The 19,186-nt window shown below is 42.2% G+C and overlaps 1 protein-coding gene across 13 annotated transcripts in view; it reads left to right on the forward strand.

Moving 5' to 3' along the window:
* The window catches only part of LOC124029411 (SLIT-ROBO Rho GTPase-activating protein 3-like), a 72,337-nt gene that overhangs the window by 12,554 nt on the left and 40,597 nt on the right, over positions 1–19,186 (forward strand). For 8 of the 13 annotated variants that reach the window (XR_006837774.1, XR_006837777.1, XR_006837779.1 and 5 more), the window contains exons 2-4: positions 4,892–5,087; positions 13,478–13,640; positions 16,474–16,557. Coding sequence is in view for 10 of the 13 variants with exons in the window: in XM_046341122.1 (XP_046197078.1) it covers positions 4,892–5,087; positions 13,478–13,640; positions 16,474–16,557 (443 nt within the window). In the remaining 3 variants the exon portion in view is untranslated. Of the gene's footprint in view, positions 1–4,891; positions 5,088–13,200; positions 13,354–13,477; positions 13,641–16,473; positions 16,558–19,186 lie in introns of those variants that run through there. The other 5 variants (XM_046341128.1, XM_046341141.1, XM_046341151.1 and 2 more) reach the window with 3 other exon arrangements.

Genomic DNA, 19,186 nt, shown 5'->3' on the forward strand with positions numbered 1-19,186 from the left:
AACACAACATGGTAGCAGCACAAAAACATGGTACAGACATTATTGGGCTAAGTCAACAGCACTAAGGTCAAGAAGGTAGAGACAACAATACATCATGCAAAGCAACCACAACTGTCAGTAATAGTGTCCATGATTGAGTTTTTGAATGAAGAGATTGAGATAAAACTGTTCAGTGTAAGTGTTTGTTGCAGCTCGTTTCAGTCGCTAGCTGCAGCGAACTGAAAAGAGGAGCGACCCAGGGATGTGTGTGCTTTGGGGACCTTTAACAGAATGTGACTGGCAGAACAGGTGTTGTATGTGGAGAAGGAGGGCTGCAGTAGATATGTCAGATAGGGGGGAGTGAGGCCTAAGAGGGTTTTATAAATAAGCATCAACCAGTGGGTCTTGCAGAATAGTATTGTAGAATAGTATTTTGCTATGTTATACATTTACAATTTACATTTTAGTAACATTTAGCAGCCACTCTTATCTAGAGCAACTTACAGTTAGTGCATCTAGTGTGGTTCATGTGTGTTTCACAGTTCTCACCTGTGCATTGATTCTGAAAGTGTTTTTAGGGCTGTACTTCAACTCTGTAGAGGCCAGCAGCATCCAGAGAATAGTGCCTATCAAGTGTACCCTCCTTCCATAGCCTTTACTGTTCTATACATAACTAGAGCTAGGGCTCTAGGAAGGGAAACATCATGAGGCTATTATCTTTAACACACTGATCACATTATAATATCAACCAGTCATTTGATCTTAACATGGAGTACATCCCAAATGGCACCCTATGGTCCATAGTGCACTAATTTTGACCAGAGCACTATGTAGGGAATAGGATGCCATTTGGGATATATAAAGAGATTACATGATTTGATTTTCCACTAATTTATCATAAATTGCCCCCAAAACAGATCAAATAGTTGATAGGTAGAGAAAGTATTACAGCTACATAATAAGAAAAAAGCATGCTGTTTGATACTCTATTTTTACACAGTAGGGTTGCGAGGCTGCCTGACACCTTATTACTGCTCCTTTCAGCAGCAGATACAGGCTATTCATTGTCTATTGAGAGACTCTGTATGTTGTCCAAATGGCAACCTTTTCCCTATGTAATGCTGTACCTTTGAGCAGAGCCCTGGTCAAACATAGTGCACTACATAGGGAAAAGGGTGCCATTTGAGACACAAGCCACAGAAAGTTGCCTTGTCCCAACCCATGACTGTATATATGAATGGACAAAGCCATCGATCATGTGACACCATTCATTCCTATGTGAAGACTTAATTGCACATTGAAGCCAAATTAAGTAGATTAAGATGGCATCTAATGGACACATAACATGCACAGTTTGAACTACTCTAGGAAGTGTCTAGGAGTACCTCAAGTTGAAGGCTGACCGGGGTACTGCAGGCTGCCTTTAGCAACTAAATTAACCTTACAACTCCTTCAGTTCAAGGACATTCATCTGGTGTATTAGAACCAATTATTGGTACAATGATTGTCTTCTTTTTTTATATACACAAAGAGATTTCCATTCACTATAATGGGGGATCCTGTTTTCTGCTAACAATGCTTGAAGTACCGCGGTCGGCCTTAAACTTCAGTGGCTTCAATGAGAGGGGGCAGTCATTCTCCCCTGATCCTAGCACAATATTATAATAAATAGAATGGCTGTTGGGTGGGAACAGAACACAGAACATACTGGAACACAGAAGAGGAACTCTGGCCACGCCAGTGGAGATGCCTCCAGGGTCCTGTATCCAGGCAACTAGGCAGCCATGGAGACCATGTGGATACATTTCCAACAAGGCGACTGAGAGAGTGAGGGCACACACACACACACACACACACACACACACACACACACACACACACACACACACACACACACACACACACACACACACACACACACACACACACACACACACACACACACACACACACACACACACACACACACACACACACACACACACACACACTATTCATCAATACAAAAATGCCATTGAGAAGTAAACAAAAGTGCCTTTCATATGCAGGGAGGCAGAAGAATCTGGTTCATTGATATATTTCTACAGACTTCCTGTCTGTTTGCTGAGTAGTGCATGATGAAAAAAAGGCTGCCATGCTGGAGACTTGGAGTGGCTCAGTCATGATCTCCATATTTTTGGACATGTTCTGTTAAGGGAATGAAGAGAAAAGCTCACCACCACATTATGGGAATACTGCATTGGACCATTTGTTCATCTTCAGAATCTAAAATGTAGAATACAGAATTTACAGTATTAGTTGGATGATGTGTGGACATGATTTTACAGAGCTGCGTGTGTGTAGAGTGTGTGTATGCATGTGCGTCTTTGTCTATCTGTCTGTGTCCACATGCATATGTGTGTGCGTCTTTGTGTGTCTGTTTGAGTGTGTGTTTGACTGCTCAGAGCTGCAGTAGCAGCCTACATGTGAGATGCATGTCTGCTGATTTAGGCAGATAGGATGGAGAATGGAATGTAGGTCAGGCCTCTGAGATCTACACATTGTGCTGCGAGGGACCACAAAAAAAGAGTTTGTCATTGTCATGGATCCCTCTGGAACTTTCATTGAGCACACCTGGTCCCTATTCCCAATAATTGTATTTGTATATATGTTCCCTTTGTTCACCATGGTGCTGTTGATTATTGTTATAATGTCCATTGGTGTGTGTGAGTACCTGTGCTGTGTGTTTTGGTTTGTGTGCCCTTGTGGTCTCGTCCCCTGTGTTAATCATTGTGCGCGTGTGTTATTTATTCTAGATTCTCCTCGCTCTTTTGTTTGGGTTTCAACCCTGTGTTTTTGTTACGTGTTTGTTTGGTCTTCATCCCTGTGCCTTTACACGGCACGCCATAATTTGGGGTATAATAAAATCACGTGTTACGCATTCCTGCGCCTGTCTCCCGAATCTCTTCATACCAACGTGACAGTCATCCTAAAAAAGTACAGAATCTTTTAATTAAAATATGCGTTCTGCAATTTCTATTTATGAGGTTTGGAAACTCACTGCTCCAATTAATAGCTTAACAATGGAAAAAATGCAAAGAGTTTTTACCTAAAATTACATAGAATGTAAAAACCTTTGCAGTCTGACATCACCATTTTTTGGGCAGGCTGTCTTGGGCAGGCTGTCTTAAGTGTTTATTTGGGCCACCTATGTCCAAACAGTAAAATAATGTTTTCTTAAAATGAAATTAAATATTTTAAAAATAAGGGGTTTTGGTAAAATGTTTTTAGTGTAAATCTAAATGACTAAAACCAGATATGAAGTATGTAGAAAAGATAATGGACCTATACATTTCTCAATAATATCATATTTGAGAACTGATAATCACCAAAATAAAAGCTTGACTCTCAGGGAGAATCTAAAATCTCCAAAATGGTGCATTCAGGAGTATTTTTGTCATGGCATGCGGCCCCAATTGATTTTGTTATAATGTTTGAGTCACTCAAATATCATAAGCCATGGCAAGATGTGTATAATTGCAGGAAACTTGCTTTAAAACCACACATTGTTCTCTCAGCCACATGGCAAAATGTGTAGAATACCCAATAACGTAAAAACCCTTGCAGTCTCACATCGATATTAAAAATGCTAATATATTTAAGCAGCATATATAGATCAAACTCCTTCAATACACTATAATATGTTTGAAGAAGTTACCAAAATGAATATTAATACATTTTTGTATAGTAACCATGGTTATGTAGTTACTGAACGTCTGTATCTCCAAAGCGCTGGTGTCAGCATAGCCACACCTGTGCCACAGTGACTTACAGTGGCTTGAGTCCTATTAGGTGTGTGATCTATCTGGGCTGACACAGTGTGAGGTGATGCTGATATAGTCTGCTCTCTTGCTTTCTCTCTCTGCTGGCTGCAGGCTCTGGCCTGAGCTGGCCAGCAACTTGGCTTCAGTATTCTACAGCAATCAAGGCGAGCCCAGCACAAAACAGCATAGGCCGTGACACCCCAGCCGGGAGCATAGAACAATCGCCATTCACACAGACACACACATTCCCCGTCTAGGTCTAAAAAGGGCCTCAAATGGCCACTTTCATAATTTTGTTATAGTTCGTGATACAAATGTAAAAAGCATGTCAACCATCCTTCCTACCAATGACGTTTCTATGTGAGAATTACCTGAACAATCTGAGATCCCAAAAATAATTTTGGGCTACGCTGGCATGGAATCGCCCATATTTGATATTACCATTCAAAAGTATGGATTTGACTTTTACATTTTTTTCTAAGGTATTATCTTCGTTGTACCGGGAAACTTTATGTAAAGTGACATTTTAAGTCATTATGTGAATGTGTAAATAAAATACCATAGACATTAGGTAAGGGGTCATTTGTATCATGCGTTACAACTGACACACAATTACTAATTTGAGTCTAATCTGAGTCTTGAGAATAACAGCAATAATTATTGTCATCAACTATACCAATCACAAGACCTCTTCTTACTGATTAAAAGGATATACGATTAGATATAGTAAATGGGGAATGTTCTACAGGTCAATTAAAAAATTTAAAAAGAGGTGGAAAGAATATTCACTTTAGGCCTCAAAACTAAAACAACAAATAATTGATGGGTACTCCTACACTAAAACCTCTCAGATATGTAGAAACACTAACCAAGCATTAGCAAATTGAATAACAGCTTTATATGTGGTTTCTAATTTGAGTTATTTAGCTATTACTACTGACCCTGTGTCAGCCAATCAACCAAGACCTTTAGCCCTCGTCTCTCCTACGATTATTTTTGTGAAATGTATCATTTGCCTCCTGCATGCCTTCCCTTACGACCGCAAGACACTTTTACCTTTTCACATTGCCCCTCTTTGAATCTGTCCTTTCCTCCTTTCTAATTGGCAGAGATCCGTAACCAATTGGTGGAGCAGTTCCGTTGTCTTGAACAGCAGTCGGAATCCCGGCTACAGCTGCTGCAGGACCTGCAGGACTTCTTCCGCCGCAAGGCCGAGCTGCAGCTGGAGTACTCTAGAGGCCTGGAAAAACTGGCTGAGCGCTTCTCCGCCAAGATACGCTCCTCCAGGGAACACCAGCACTTTAAGTGGGTTCTGTCGAGTGTGTGTATGTGTGTAGGCTTCTCCCTGTCTGGTAACCCTGTAATTGTGTATATCAGGACTGTATGATGAACAGCAATTATATATTTTATACTGGCAGAAAGGGAGGTGTGTGTACTGTCTGTCTGGTAATCCTATCTTCTTGTATTAGTCTAAAGAGGGAGAGAGGGAGAGAGAGAGAGGGAGAGAGAGAGAGAGAGGGAGAGAGAGAGAGGGAGAGAGAGAGAGGGAGAGAGAGAGAGGGGAGAGAGAGAGGAGAGGGAGAGAGGGAGAGAGAGAGAGAGGGAGAGAGAGAGAGGGAGAGAGAGAGAGGGAGAGAGAGAGAGGGGAGAGAGGGAGAGAGAGGGAGAGAGAGAGAGGAGAGAGAGAGAGAGAGAGAGAGAGAGGAGAACAGGATAGCCAAGAAAGCTTGTGGTTTCAGACCACTAGAAACTATTGTGCCTTTCCCATCTAGGTCAAATTCATTTTCTTCTCCTTCTCTTTTTACGTGTCTTGATGTCATCCCCTGCTTATTTACACACATTCCCTACTATAAAACACAGTATCATATGGGCAATTATAATTACAAATTGTGCAGTTGGTGCAGTCATTACCAAATTTTGTATCTGCACTGTTCTTAACTTCTTGCGTCGAGCCATCCCGGATCCGGTATCGTGACTACAGCCTCAAGCTCATTACCATAACGCAACGTTAACTATTCATGAAAATCGCAAATGAAATGAAATGAATCAATTTGCTCTCAAGCTTAGCCTTTTGTTAACAACACTGTCATCTCAGATTTTCAAAATATGCTTCTCAACCATTGCAAAACAAGCATTTGTGTAACAGTATTGATGGCTAACGTACCATTTAGCGTTAGCATTCAGCATGCAACATTTTCCACAAAAACCATAAAAGCATTCAAATAAAATCATTTACCTTTGAAGAACTTCAGATGTTTTCAATGAGGAGACTCTAAGATAGCAAATGTTCAGTTTTTACAAAAAATATTATTTGTATCGACTAATCGCTCCGTTTGTTCATCACGTTTGGGTAAGGAAAAAAAAAAGTCATTAAAACGCAAACTTTTTTCCAAATTAACTCCATAATATCGACAGAAACATGGCAAACCGATATTTAGAATCAATCCTCAAGGTGTTTTTCACATATCTATCGACGATAACTGCCACGATGGATTTTTACTTTCTCTTCTGAAGAAATGGAACGCGCATGGACCTACAGATTACGCACACAGGACACCGGGCGGGCCACCAGGTAAATGTAGTCTCTTATGGTCAATCTTCCAATGATATGCCTACAAACACGTCACAATGCTGCAGACACCTCAGGGAATAGACAGAAAGCGCGGGCTCATTCCTGGCGCATTCACAGCCATATAAGGAGACATTGGAACACAGCATCTTCAGAATCTGGGGCATTTCCTGTATGAAACTTCATCTTGGTTTTGCCTGTTGCATTAGTTCTGGGGCTCTCACAGATAATATCTTTGCAGTTTTGGAGACGTCAGAGTTTTGTCTTTCCAAGACTGTCAATTCCATGCATAGTCGAGCATCTTTTCGTGACAAAATATTGAGCTTAAAACGGGCACGTCTTTTTATCCAATAATGACACAGCACCCCCATAGGTTCAAGAGGTTAAAGCAAAGTTTTTTTTGCAAAATGTTCTCTGTACCTTGTGCTTAGAGTTGTATGGTTTGTTAGACTTTGAAATCCATGGATTTTGTTTGGCATACATTTTAAAGTGAAAAATCAGAGTCTCAGTGTAATTCCATTACAATGAAAAACAATGGAAAAATGCAGTAGAAGTGGCTTTGAGGTCCAGAGTTGAGTTTGAGGGCTATATAGTTTCAAGCTTGAATTTTTATTGTCACGTGCACAAGTACTGTGAAAAGTTTTTCTTGCTCGCTCTTTCCCAACAATAAGCAGTAATCCAATTCAGCAGTACTCAAAAATGCATATGAAAAAGGTCAAAAACACACGAGAAATAGAAATAAGGAGAGCACGAGAATGTAGGTAAGCTACAGTTGAAGTCAGAAGTTGACATACACTTAGTTTGGAGTCATTACAACGAAAAAGGACTGTCGTTGCTCCAACGTGTACATAACCATAAACACCAATGCCAAATCACCAAAGACCAACACCAAATCAATACACAGAAGTATATATTGTTAAATCTGCAAAGAAATCCAGGTTAGCAGGCAATATTAACCAGGTGAAATTGTGTCACTTCTCTTGTGTTCATTGCACGCAGTCAGGGTATATGCAACAGTTTGGGCCGCCTGGCTCATTGCGAACTAATTTGCCAGAATTTTACATAATTATGACATAACATTGAAGGTTGTGCAATGTAACAGGAATATTTAGACTGATGGATGCCACCCGTTAGATAAAATACATAACGGTTCCGTATTTCACTGAAAGAATAAATGTCTTGTTTTCGAGAAAATAGTTTCCGGATTCGACCATATTAATGACCTAAGGCTCGCATTTCTGTGCGTTATTATGTTATAATTAACTCTATGATTTGATGGAGCAGTCTGACTGAGCGATGGTAGGCACCAGCAGGCTCATAAGCATTCATTCAAATAGCACTTTCGTGCGTTTTGCCAACGGTTCTGCTGTTTATGACTTCAAACCTATCAACTCCCGAGATTAGGCTGGTGTAACGATGTGATGTGAAATGGCGAGCTAGTTTCAAACGTCACTCGCTCTGAGACTTGGAGTAGTTGTTCCCCTTGCTCTGCATGGGTAACGCTGCTTCAAGGTTGGCTGTTGTCGTTGTGTTCCTGGTTCAAGCCCAGGTAGGAGCAAGGAGAGGTACGGAAGCTATACTAAAGTGCTTATAAGAACATCCAATAGTCAAAGGTATATGAAATACAAATGGTATAGAGAGAAATAGTCCTATAATTCCTATAATAACTACAACCTAAAACTTCTTACCTTGGAATATTGAAGACTCATGTTAAAAGGAACCACCAGCGTTCATATGTTCTCATGTTCTGAGTAAGGAACTTAAACGTTAGCTTTCTTACATGGCGCATATTGCACTTTTACTTTCTTCTCCAACACTTTGTTTTTGCATTATTTAAACCAAATTGAACATGTTTCATTATTTATTTGAGGCTAAATTGATTTTGATGTATTATATTAAGTTAAAATAAGTGTTAATTCAATATTGTTGTAATGGTCATTATTACAAATACATTTTTTTTAAATAAATCGGCCGATTAATCGGTATCTGCTTTTTTTTGGTCTTCCAACAATCGGTATCGGTGTTGAAAAATCATAATCGCTCGACCTCTAATCTCAAGACATCAGTCCGGAAGTTAAAGCTTGGTCGCAAATGGGTCTTCCAAATGGACAAAACCAGAGAGCCAGAAATCTTGCTTGTTTGTAGGTGACCAAATACTTTTTTTCCCACCATAATTTGCAAATAAATTAATAAAAAATCCTACAATGTGATTTTCTTGATTTCTTTTCCACATTTTGTCAGTCATAGTTGAAGTGGGAGAATTTGCACAATTGGTGGCTGACTAAATACTTTTTTGCACCACTGTATTTGGCTAAAGTGTATGTAAACTTCCGACTTCAACTGTATATACAGAGTCAGTTCCAGGGTTAGTGCCAATATCCTATTTACAATGTGCACTGATACTGGAGTGGAAGGGTTAGATATGTATATGAGTAAGGTGACTAGGCATCAGGATATATGATACACAAAGTAGAAGCAGCGTACTCTAAATGATGATTGTATATGTGTTTATAGAGTGTGTGTGTGTGTTGGAGTGTCAGTGTGAGTGTGCATAGAGTGAGTGTGCAGAGTCAGTGTAATAATTCAAATCTAATAGAAGGGTCAGCTCAAATCGTCCATGTAGCCATTTTGTTAGCTATTTAACAGTCTTATGGCTTGGGGATAGAAGCTGTTAAGGAGCCTGTTGGTGTCAGACATGTTGCTTCAGCACTACTTGAAGCAGAGAATAGTCTATGGCTTGTGTGGCATGAGTCTTTAACAATTTTCTTGGCTTTCCTCTGTCACCATCTGATAAAGAGGTCCTGGATGGCAGGGAGCTCTGGTGTACTGGGCTGCCTGCACCACCCTCTGTAGTTCCATGCGATCAAGGGCAGTGCGGTTGCCCTACCAAGCAGTGATGCAGCCAGTCAAGATGCTATCAACAGTGCAGCTGTAGAACTTTTTGAGGATTGACATTGACTGGTGGGGACAGAGCATTTGGGAGCAGTTATATAAATAAAATCCTAAATGTAAGTGTGTGTGTGTCAACATTACAGCTGTAAAAGCGAGGTGGGGTACAGCATAGGGGGAAAGATGTGGGTATCCACAAGCCACTGTGACCAAAAAGGGCATTTCCCACCTTGGCCGTACGTGGCCACACAGTCGTGGGTAACCTGGAGTATAGGACAGGACTGAGCACACACCCCTGTGGGGCCCCCATGTTGAGGGTCAGCGTGGCAGAGTTCCCAGTTGCAGAAGAAGGTGTTTAGTCCCAGAGTCCTTAGCTTGATGATGAGTTTGGAGGGGACTTTGATGTTGAACACTGAGCTGAAGTCAATGACTAGCAATCTCACAGATGTACAGTATTCCTCTTATCTAGGTGGGTGAGGGCACTGTGGAGTGCAGTTGAGATTGTGTCATCTATGGGTCTGTTGCAGCGATGATGGAGTTGATGTCTGCCATAACCAGCCTTTCAAAGCACTTCCTGATTACAGATGTGAGTGTGACATGGCGGTAGTCATTGTGGCAGGTAGCCTTAGGAGAGTTTGAAAACGACCGTGAATATGCATGCCAGCTGTTCTGCGCATGCTCTTAGCACACACCTTGGAATACCACACGGCCTTACAAGTGTTGACCGGATTAAAAACCTTTCTCACATCGGCCTCGGAGAGCAAGATCACCCAATCCGCTGGGTCAGCGAGGCATCATTGGGCAGATCACAGCTGGGTCTTCCTTTTGTATTCCATAATGGACTGCCACATGCGATGGGCGGCGGAGCCTGTGTAATAGGATTCCACCTTTTTCCTTTATTGTCTTTTTGCTTGTTTGATGGCTCTGCGGAGGTCATAGCGGAACTTCTTGTACTTGGGTGTGTCCTCAGCCATAGCCTCAATGTTGGCTGCAATGGCCCTGTGTGCTGTAACCCTGTCCTTTAGCTTAGCGCTAACATCTGTGTTAATCCAGGGCTTATGATTGATTCACTGTGGGGACAACATCGGCGATACATTTCCTAATGAAGCCGGTGGCGGAGGTGGTCAGCTCGTCAATGCTATCCGCAGAGTCCGGGAACATTTTCCAGTTAGCACTAGCAGAGCAGTCTTCTAGCGTAGCCTCTGATTCGGAGGACCATTTCTCAATGGGAGAGCGTCGTGGGTGCTTCCTGTTTGAGCTTTTGCTTGTAGGAAGTAGGAGTATATAGTCATGATCTGATTTGCCGAAGGGGGACGAGAGAGGGCCTTGTGTGCTTGCTTGTGTGTTGACTAACAATAGTCTAGGACAATAGTCTAGGAGATGTGTTGATGGAAGTTGGGTATTACACGTGTTAGGATGTGAAATTAAAATCACTGGCAATAAGGAAAGTAGCCTCCGGGTGCATGGTTTCCTGCTTGTTTATAGCATCGTACAGTTTGTTAAGTGCCAGCTGGTTGTTTTTCTTGACCTGAGGTGGAATATATACAGCAGTCACGATAACAGGTGAAAACTCTCTCGGGAGGTAGAAGTGTCGGCATTTGACCATCAGGTATTCCAAGATGGGTGAACAATTTGTCGAAACTTCCACTTTGCTAGAGTCAGCACACCATTTACTGTTGATGAAGAGGCGTATCCCTCCCCCTCACGATTTCCCTGAATCTGATGTCCGGGCTGCTCGTTGAATGGAGAATCCATTCTGTTGGATAGCCATGTGGGTATCTTGTCTGAAAGCCATGATTCAGAAAAGCAGACCATATTGCAGTTACGAGAGTCGTGTTGACTAAAAATCTGCGATTTGGAGGTCATCCATATTATTATCAAGAGACGGTATATTGGCCAATAGAATGTAGGGAACAGGTGGCCAATTTTCCCTTTGCCTGAATCTCACCAGGGCTCCCCTCTCCTGGCTCTTTTTCACCTGCTTTTCCTCTAGGCAAGTCAGTTAAGAACAAATTCTTATTTTCAATGCCAGCCTAGGAACAGTGGGTTAACTGCCTGTTCAGGGGCAGAATGACAGATTTGTACCTTGTCAGCTCGGGATTTGAACTTGCAACCTTCCGGTTACTAGTCCAGCGCTCTAACCACTAGGCTACCCTGCCGCCCCATGCTGGCCAGACCGGACACGTTGCGTGCGTGAGCGTCGCAAAATACATTTAGAAAGCAGTTATTCAATTATTGCACCCACACTGCTCGCGCGCGCCAACGAGCGTCTGCGGACTCCCTTTCCAATTCCCTTGAAAACTGGATGCATTGACCCCGCAGAGGGTGGCCACAGTACAGTAAGTGCAGACGTGAAGTCTGAACTTGGCCAAGCCATCCTTACACACACTTGACCTGACTATGTATCCCCATTCTCTCTCTCTCTCTCTCTCTCTCTCTCTCTCTCTCTCTCTCTCTCTCTCTCTCTCTCTCTCTCTCTCTCTCACATTAAATGGTCATCATTCTTTTTCCTGACTTTCACAGACAGACTGAGAACTCACTTAGTGCTGCACTAACTTGGCTGTTTGAATCTCCACAATTAATAATTCCATCCATGCCTCGCTCCTTCCCTCCAGCCTCCATCACTGACAATTGTAATTGTATTTTTAGGGTAGTTTACTCTAAATAAACCTGAAGACATATGAAGTCCATAAATTCAACAAAGATCTTTCATCTTCGCATAATGTTGGTTGGAAATAGTCAGCATCTAAATAAGCTGTTTTCTCTGTCTTCCCGGTATTGTTGAATTATGCAATATGATTCTAATCTAATGTTGTGATACAGAATGATTGCCAATCGTCTATCTATGTTTCATCAGAAGCCTTATAGTGACTTATTCCCCGTGCTAGGAAACAGGGACTGTGTCCCAAATGATACCCTGTTCTTTATTTAGTGAACTAATTTTGACCAGGATCTATAGTGATCTGGTCAAAAGTAGTGCACTATATAGGGAATAGGGTGCCAGTTAGGATTGTCAGGCAGTAAGTCACCTCTATCGACTAATGAACAGATGTGCCCTGCATCTCCAGTTCCCATGCAGTGTTGTGCCAGTGCTGCAGTGCAGTAAAGATCACAGCAGTGGTGCTCCTCTCCTAGTACTAGTGATCTGTTATCTGCAATGGACAGCTCTATAACAACTTCTTTGACTCTATAATTCTGCCAAGATAGTTTACTTTTGATTTAGAGCAAAGCTACTTGCTGAGTTGGGCCCCAATTGAGTTCCTGGCAGCATGTTGTATGTCTAGGATCAATCATTCACATCCTCCACCACAGATTGAGAAGATATGGGGAAGTTTTAATCAAAGGATCCTGGACATAAAGAGTCAGAGCCCCAGAGGTGTGGACTGTGGAGTAGTCTAGGCTACCTGGAGCATCACATTAAAGCTAGTCTTTTTTACCTCTAAACCAGGAACTTATTTCCTTATTCTTTTATTCTCTGTTTTGACATCTTTTCCCTTGTCTGGTTGGAGAGAGAGGCGCTGGAGTCAGGAGCCCTTGTTGTGCAGACTCATCCCAAGTCACTTGTTCATTACTAAACCTGTGGTTATTGATGGCTTAGTAGATAAGAAAAGAGGTTCCTTACCAAATAGGCTTTTGATTGTGTTATTATAGGACAAGAGATGCATGCTTAGCAAAAGATCATAGTAGAAAAGATATCTCCCGCTCACACAATATTACCTCAGCCTGCTTAGCAGAAGATGCCTATCTGACCGTATGTGAAGTTATATAAAGAGAGGTGCACGCTCAGCCAAAGACGCCTATCTGACTGTGATAGTGAGAGTTAGTTTCCTTCTTTCAGCGTGTTCTACTTCCTTCTTCTACAGGAAACTATCAGAATGTGTTAAACGTTTATCTCACCTCCACACCCAGGCTTTCTCTCACCTCCAGGCTTTCATTTATAAACACCTCACTCGATCTGCTGTTCATTTCTACACTATAGTATCTGTTAACCTACGCTGGTAGATTCCAAAAGCTAAATGATAGTGACTGCAAATTATTCTATTGGTTGAATAGTAATGGTTCCATACTGTGGAGGTCAACTGTTAACCGGTTTGAATGACTGGGGGGAAAAAAGTACTTATTTTCAACCATACTCTACACCCAAAATTGCTTTTAGGGTTAACGAGACACTTGACCTACACTGTGATGTTCCTTTTGGATGACACTCTGACCTGTGACCTCTAACTTGTTCTTCCAGGAGGGACCAGAACCTGCTGTCGACAGTGAACTGCTGGTACCTCGTTCTGAACCAGACGAGGAGAGAGAGCAGAGACCATGCTACCCTCAGCGACCTCTACAACAATAACGTCATTGTCCGACTAGCACACGTCGGAGAGGATGTCTTCAGACTCTTCAAGAAGGTCAGGAAAGAATGTTTGTTTACTTGAAATTGAAAATTTGACATGCTGCTGACAACTTTTAGTAGAGTGCTACTGCATAACAAATTTAAGATTTGTTTAAAGAGTTCCCACAGTTATAATAGTGTCGGTCGGGCAATTAATTTGCCATCCACTGCCCCCCCTGCACACGCGCACACACAAACATTGAGACCTGATAACTGAGGGCCTGGCTGGCTATACCCCCACTGTGTTGTTGTCTGGCTGGGCTAGCATCAATCTGCTTTACATCTGAAGGTCAGACCTACAGCTGGGAGATCAGCCATATGTGCTACCTCTTCATCTCTCATCTCTTATTTCTTAAGTGGTAAACAAACTACATGGTTTCAACATAGAAGATGGTCTCATTCTCAGAGTAAATTGTAATCTCAGTATCTGTCCTGGAATTTCCATATCCCTAAATGACAGAAGGATATATTGCTGCATGAATTGTCCCTGTTAATCAATGCAACTGTTTTATCTCAATGTCAAATCATTTCTGATTAACAATTAGGTACCTTACTGTGATTGTTTTTAATTAAAAAGATTTAAACAAATTAAAAACAATAGCTTCTTGTCAAAGAGTAATTACTCAAACTAGGACTGTCTGAGAGTGGTCTGAGTGGGAGGGGAGGTTTGGAACTCTCTTTATTATTGGTTTATTAACTAATTTATTGCCTGGTAATGTCACCTGTCAGGCCAAAACTCCATCCCACCAAAACAGCCTGACATTTTAGGCGGTCTTTTCAAACGGCTCTTACACTAAAAGGGCTTTGTCATTTTCACAATTTCACAGTATTATTCCAACCTCATTGTATGGAAATACATATAGAACACAGAAAAATCTAATTTCTTGACTGCACTGGGCATTTAAGTGTACACATTAGACCAATCAGAGCTATAAAGCATGTCTGAGAAAGAGAGGCAGAGGGCAGAGCAGAAAGTGGCCTTGGTTCAGGGACTACAGTATGATGGAACGGTCTGCTGGGGAAAGCACAGATCAGTATTGATCCACAGGAACCCGGGTGGAGTCTCACATTATTTATGTCGTCTTGGGATGGATATGCTGTCAGGGGTGAGCTGTGATGAGGCTGGGTTACTGTTGCCTGGTGGACTGGGTTTGGCTGGGCTGCCTGGTGGGCTGAGCTGCCGAGAGGTGGCTGAGTAACTGCCTGCTGAAAAATGATCAAATGTCTTCCTCAGCAAAAGGTTTCAAAGTGTGGCGTAAAGTTTGTTACATTGCCTAGGCTGATAGCAGTACCACCATCTGCTTTATGTGACATATACACACACACCATTGCATTTCAATGTAGAAGCAATTGTTGTGTAACATGAATAAACTAACCTAAAAATAGGGCTTCTGCTAATGAATTAACCATTTAAGTTGTCCTTATAGGTGTAAATGTAGTGGTGTTGCCATAGCAGCACCTATCTCTCAGAGGAAATTTCAGCTGCTGGGCATAACAACAATGACAACCATGGCCGTGACAACCTACCATCACTGACAAACTCCACCCTATATACGACACTAACAACACACTTACATGTGCTTTCACTTGAGGGGTCTGTCTGTAATGTATTACTGAAGAGGAAAACTGTTCCTACTGTTGACAACTTTCTGACTAGAGCCCGTTTTGATCTGTTTATAATTGTGTAATATGCCTAGCAGTAGTAATTCTCATGTTATGGGTTAGATAGAAGGATCTATGTGCATTGTATGTGGGCTGAGGGAAAGGGGCCCTGTCTCTGAGGGCAAGGGGCCCTGTCTCTGAGGGCAAGGGGCCCTGTCTCTGAGGGCAAGGGGCCCTGTCTCTGAGGGCAAGGGGCCCTGTCTCTGAGGGCAAGGGGCCCTGTCTCTGAGGGCAAGGGGCCCTGTCTCTGAGGGAATTTTTAGTGTTTATATACTCTTCTTAGAGGTATTCTTAGAGATTGAAAGTAGTGTTGGGTTTAGGCTCTTTGTGTATGAGAAGTTGAATTATCTAGTGGACTGTAGGAGACCAGGAATGTGTACTCCCATAACTCAAGGCCAGACTGATAAGAAGACCTGTGAAAGGCACTTAGGAGTGTGAAGGCTTGGGACTCTGGACGCTGATACATGATAACCAACATGAGGAACATACTCAGTTCCTGCAGAGACTGATTGTTCATCCTAGACGAAGAAGTTGGAAACTGGGGCCTAGTCGGAAGTTATAAATATATCTGCTTGTGACCTGTATGTGTGCTTTTTGCAGCTGCGACAATCTACAGTAGCTTGAGTTTTCTTAGAGTCTATGTGGATTATTGTACCAGAAATTAGAACCTAACACTACTTTTACAGGATTTCTTAAACGACTCTATTCGAGCTGCCTTCCGTATCCTCTGATTGTTGGCTGTACATTCTGTCACTGTCCATCACAGACACTCCGCTCCTGCGAGTTACAGTAACTGAGTTGGAATCGTGAATGTGTGATTTGAATATGGTCAGTAGGAGACATTAGAAATGTCTATTCTAAGCTGCCTGCACGTACACTGCATAGTATTCTATAAGGCCTTTTTACAAATAGAGGGAAACAACATTTCACACTGTTCAGTCATCTCTCAGAAACAGACACATACCCAAGGGAAACATATCTCCCATACAGACACATACCCAAGGGAAACACATATCTCCCATACAGACACATACCCAAGGGAAACACATATCTCTCATACAGACACATACCCAAGGGAAACGGATGTATTCATGCCTCAGTGATGCAAAGACAGGTCTGTTCAAGATATTATTCCAGTCACCTGTGAGATTTATTCACATGCCTTTTGTTCCTGTTTTTTGTCCCAGAGCAAAGAAATCGGGGTGCAGATGCACGAGGAGTTAGTGAAAGTCACGAACGAGCTCTACACTGTGAGTAAACAACAACAAAATGTAATTCTCTCTCTTTCTCAATTTATCTTTCTTTTTTTCTCTCTCTCCTTCTCCCCCAATCTGTCTGTGTTGTTCAGCATCTCTCCTTTCATCCACTCCCCTGTCACGCCTTGGTCATTGTATCTTGTGTTTTTGTTATATGTTTGGGTAGGCCAGGGTGTGACATGGGTTTATATGTTGTATTTCGTATTGGGGTTTGTATTAATTGGGAGTGTGTTTTATTAGGAGTGTGTCTAGTTAGGCTTGGCTGCCTGAGGATTCCTAATTGGAGTCAGCTGATTCTCGTTGTCTCGGATTGGGAACCGTATTTAGGCAGCCTGAGTGCGCGTTGTATTTCGTGGGTGATTGTACCTGTCTCTGTGTTAGTCACCAGATAGGCTGTAATTAGTTTCACTCGTTTGTTGTTTTCTTCTTCAGTTATTTCATGTACCGCATTTTCTTCATTAAAAGTCATGAGTAACCTACACGCTGCATTTCGGTCTGACTCTCGTCAAACAACAGACAAACAACATTACATCCCCATGTTTGTTAGTTTACCTGAAGCTAACAGGCTAACTCCATTTGGCTAGGCCGACCTCAGACCCTCTCAGACTCAGGTCATTTGGTTCTACACAGGTCATTTGGTTCTACACCGGAGGACATTATTTGTTTTTTTTTACTCCCGCCGTGAGAGAAGTTGCAGTTGAAGGAGAAACTCTATATGCATTGGCTCTGCTCCAAGCCGACTCACTTCCCTTGCAGTGGAGGGCTGCTTACTGCCAAGGTGTCACACCATCATCACATAGTCACATATTCAGCACATGCTACACAAAATCACACACAGATCTGTCATTAAAGTTAATAGTCATCCTTCTTTTCTGTCGATACATTGACTGTGTACATACATAGAAGAGTATGCATACACACGCATGCACACACACACACAATAACGTATGCTTGAACACACTCACACAAGCCTGTCTTTGATGCTTTAACATCAACGCTCCCACGCCACCTAACCACCCACACCAACCACATTGAACCTTCAAAGCCTACCCTTTCTCACTTTCATGATTTCATGTCAGTATATATATATGACTCTATTTCCATTTTACCCCACCCTACCACACTCCCTTCCTGCCCGTTGACTGTCACACATCGTAATGCCCCAGGTTATGTTTCTGTTCGATTTTTTGTGTGTGTGTGTGTGTGTGTGTGTGTGTGTGTGTGTGTGTGTGTGTGTGTGTGTGTGTGTGTGTGTGTGTGTGTGTGTGTGTGTGTGTGTGTGTGTGTGTGTGTGTGTGTGTGTGTGTGTGTGACAAGAAGGTGCTCATTTGTGAAATGTGATACCTATGTTTGCAATAACAATACAGACAATACTCCATAATGTCAAAGTGGAATTATTTTCAGAACATTGTTAACAAATTAATTAAAAATGAAAAGCTGAAATGTCTTCAGTCAATAAGTATTGCCCTTTGTTATGGCAAGCCTAAATAAGTTCAGGAGTAAACATTTGCTGAACAAGTCACATAAGTTGCATGGACTGTGTGAAATAATAGTGTATAACATGATTTTGGAATGACCACCTCATCTTTGTACCCTACACATACAATTATCTTCAAGGTCCCTCAGTCATGAGGTAAATTTAAACACATATTCAATCACAAAGGTTCTCCAATGCCTTGGAAAGAAGGGCACTTATTGGTAGATGGTTAAGAAAAGCAGACATTGAATATCTCTATGACTTTGAGCATGGTGAAGTTATTAATTACACTTTGGATAGTGTGTCAATACATCACAGTCACTACAAAGATACGTGTCCTTCCGAACTCAGTTGCCGGAGATTGAGGAAACCACTCCGGGATTTCACCATGAGGCCAATGTTGACTTTAAAACAGTTACAGAGTTTAATGTCTGTGATAGGAGAAAACTGGATGGATCAAGTCCAAATCTACACTGGAGTTGTGTCACGTTCTGACCTTAGTTCTTTTGTTATGTCTTTGTTTTAGTATGGTCAGGGCGTGAGTTGAGTGGATTGTCTATGTTCCTTGTTCTATGTTTTGGGATTTCTGTGTTTGGCCTGGTATGGTTCTCAAACAGAGGCAGCTGTTTATCGTTGTCCCTGATTGAGAACCATATTTAGGTAGCCTGGTTTCACTTTTAAGTTGTGGGTGATTATTTTCCGTGATAGTGTTTGTTATCACACGGGACCGTTTTGTTTGTTTCACTTTGTTATTTTGTATTTTTGTAGTGTTCAGTTTTTCTTATTAAAATGGACACATACCACGCTGCAAATTGGTCTGACCTCTCCTACTCCTCCTCAGAAGAGGAAGAGAACCGTTACATAATCACCCACCACCAAAAGACCAAGCAGCGTGGTAACGGGCAGCAGCAGCAGCAATCTCAAGACACGTGGACATGGGAGGAGATCCTGGACGGCAAATGACCATGGGCACAGGCTGGGGAATATCGCCGCCCCAAGGCAGAACTGGAGGCAGCGAGAGCTGAGAGGCTGCGGTATGAGGAGGCAGCACGGTTGGAAGCACAAGAGGCAGCCCCAAAAATGTATTGGGGGAGGCACACGGGGAGTGTGGTGAAGTCAGGTAGGAGACCTGCGCCAACTCCCCATGCTTACCGTGGAGAGAGGGGG

Source organism: Oncorhynchus gorbuscha, linkage group LG03, assembly GCF_021184085.1.
Source record: "Oncorhynchus gorbuscha isolate QuinsamMale2020 ecotype Even-year linkage group LG03, OgorEven_v1.0, whole genome shotgun sequence".
NCBI classification, from domain to species: Eukaryota; Metazoa; Chordata; class Actinopteri; order Salmoniformes; family Salmonidae; genus Oncorhynchus; species Oncorhynchus gorbuscha.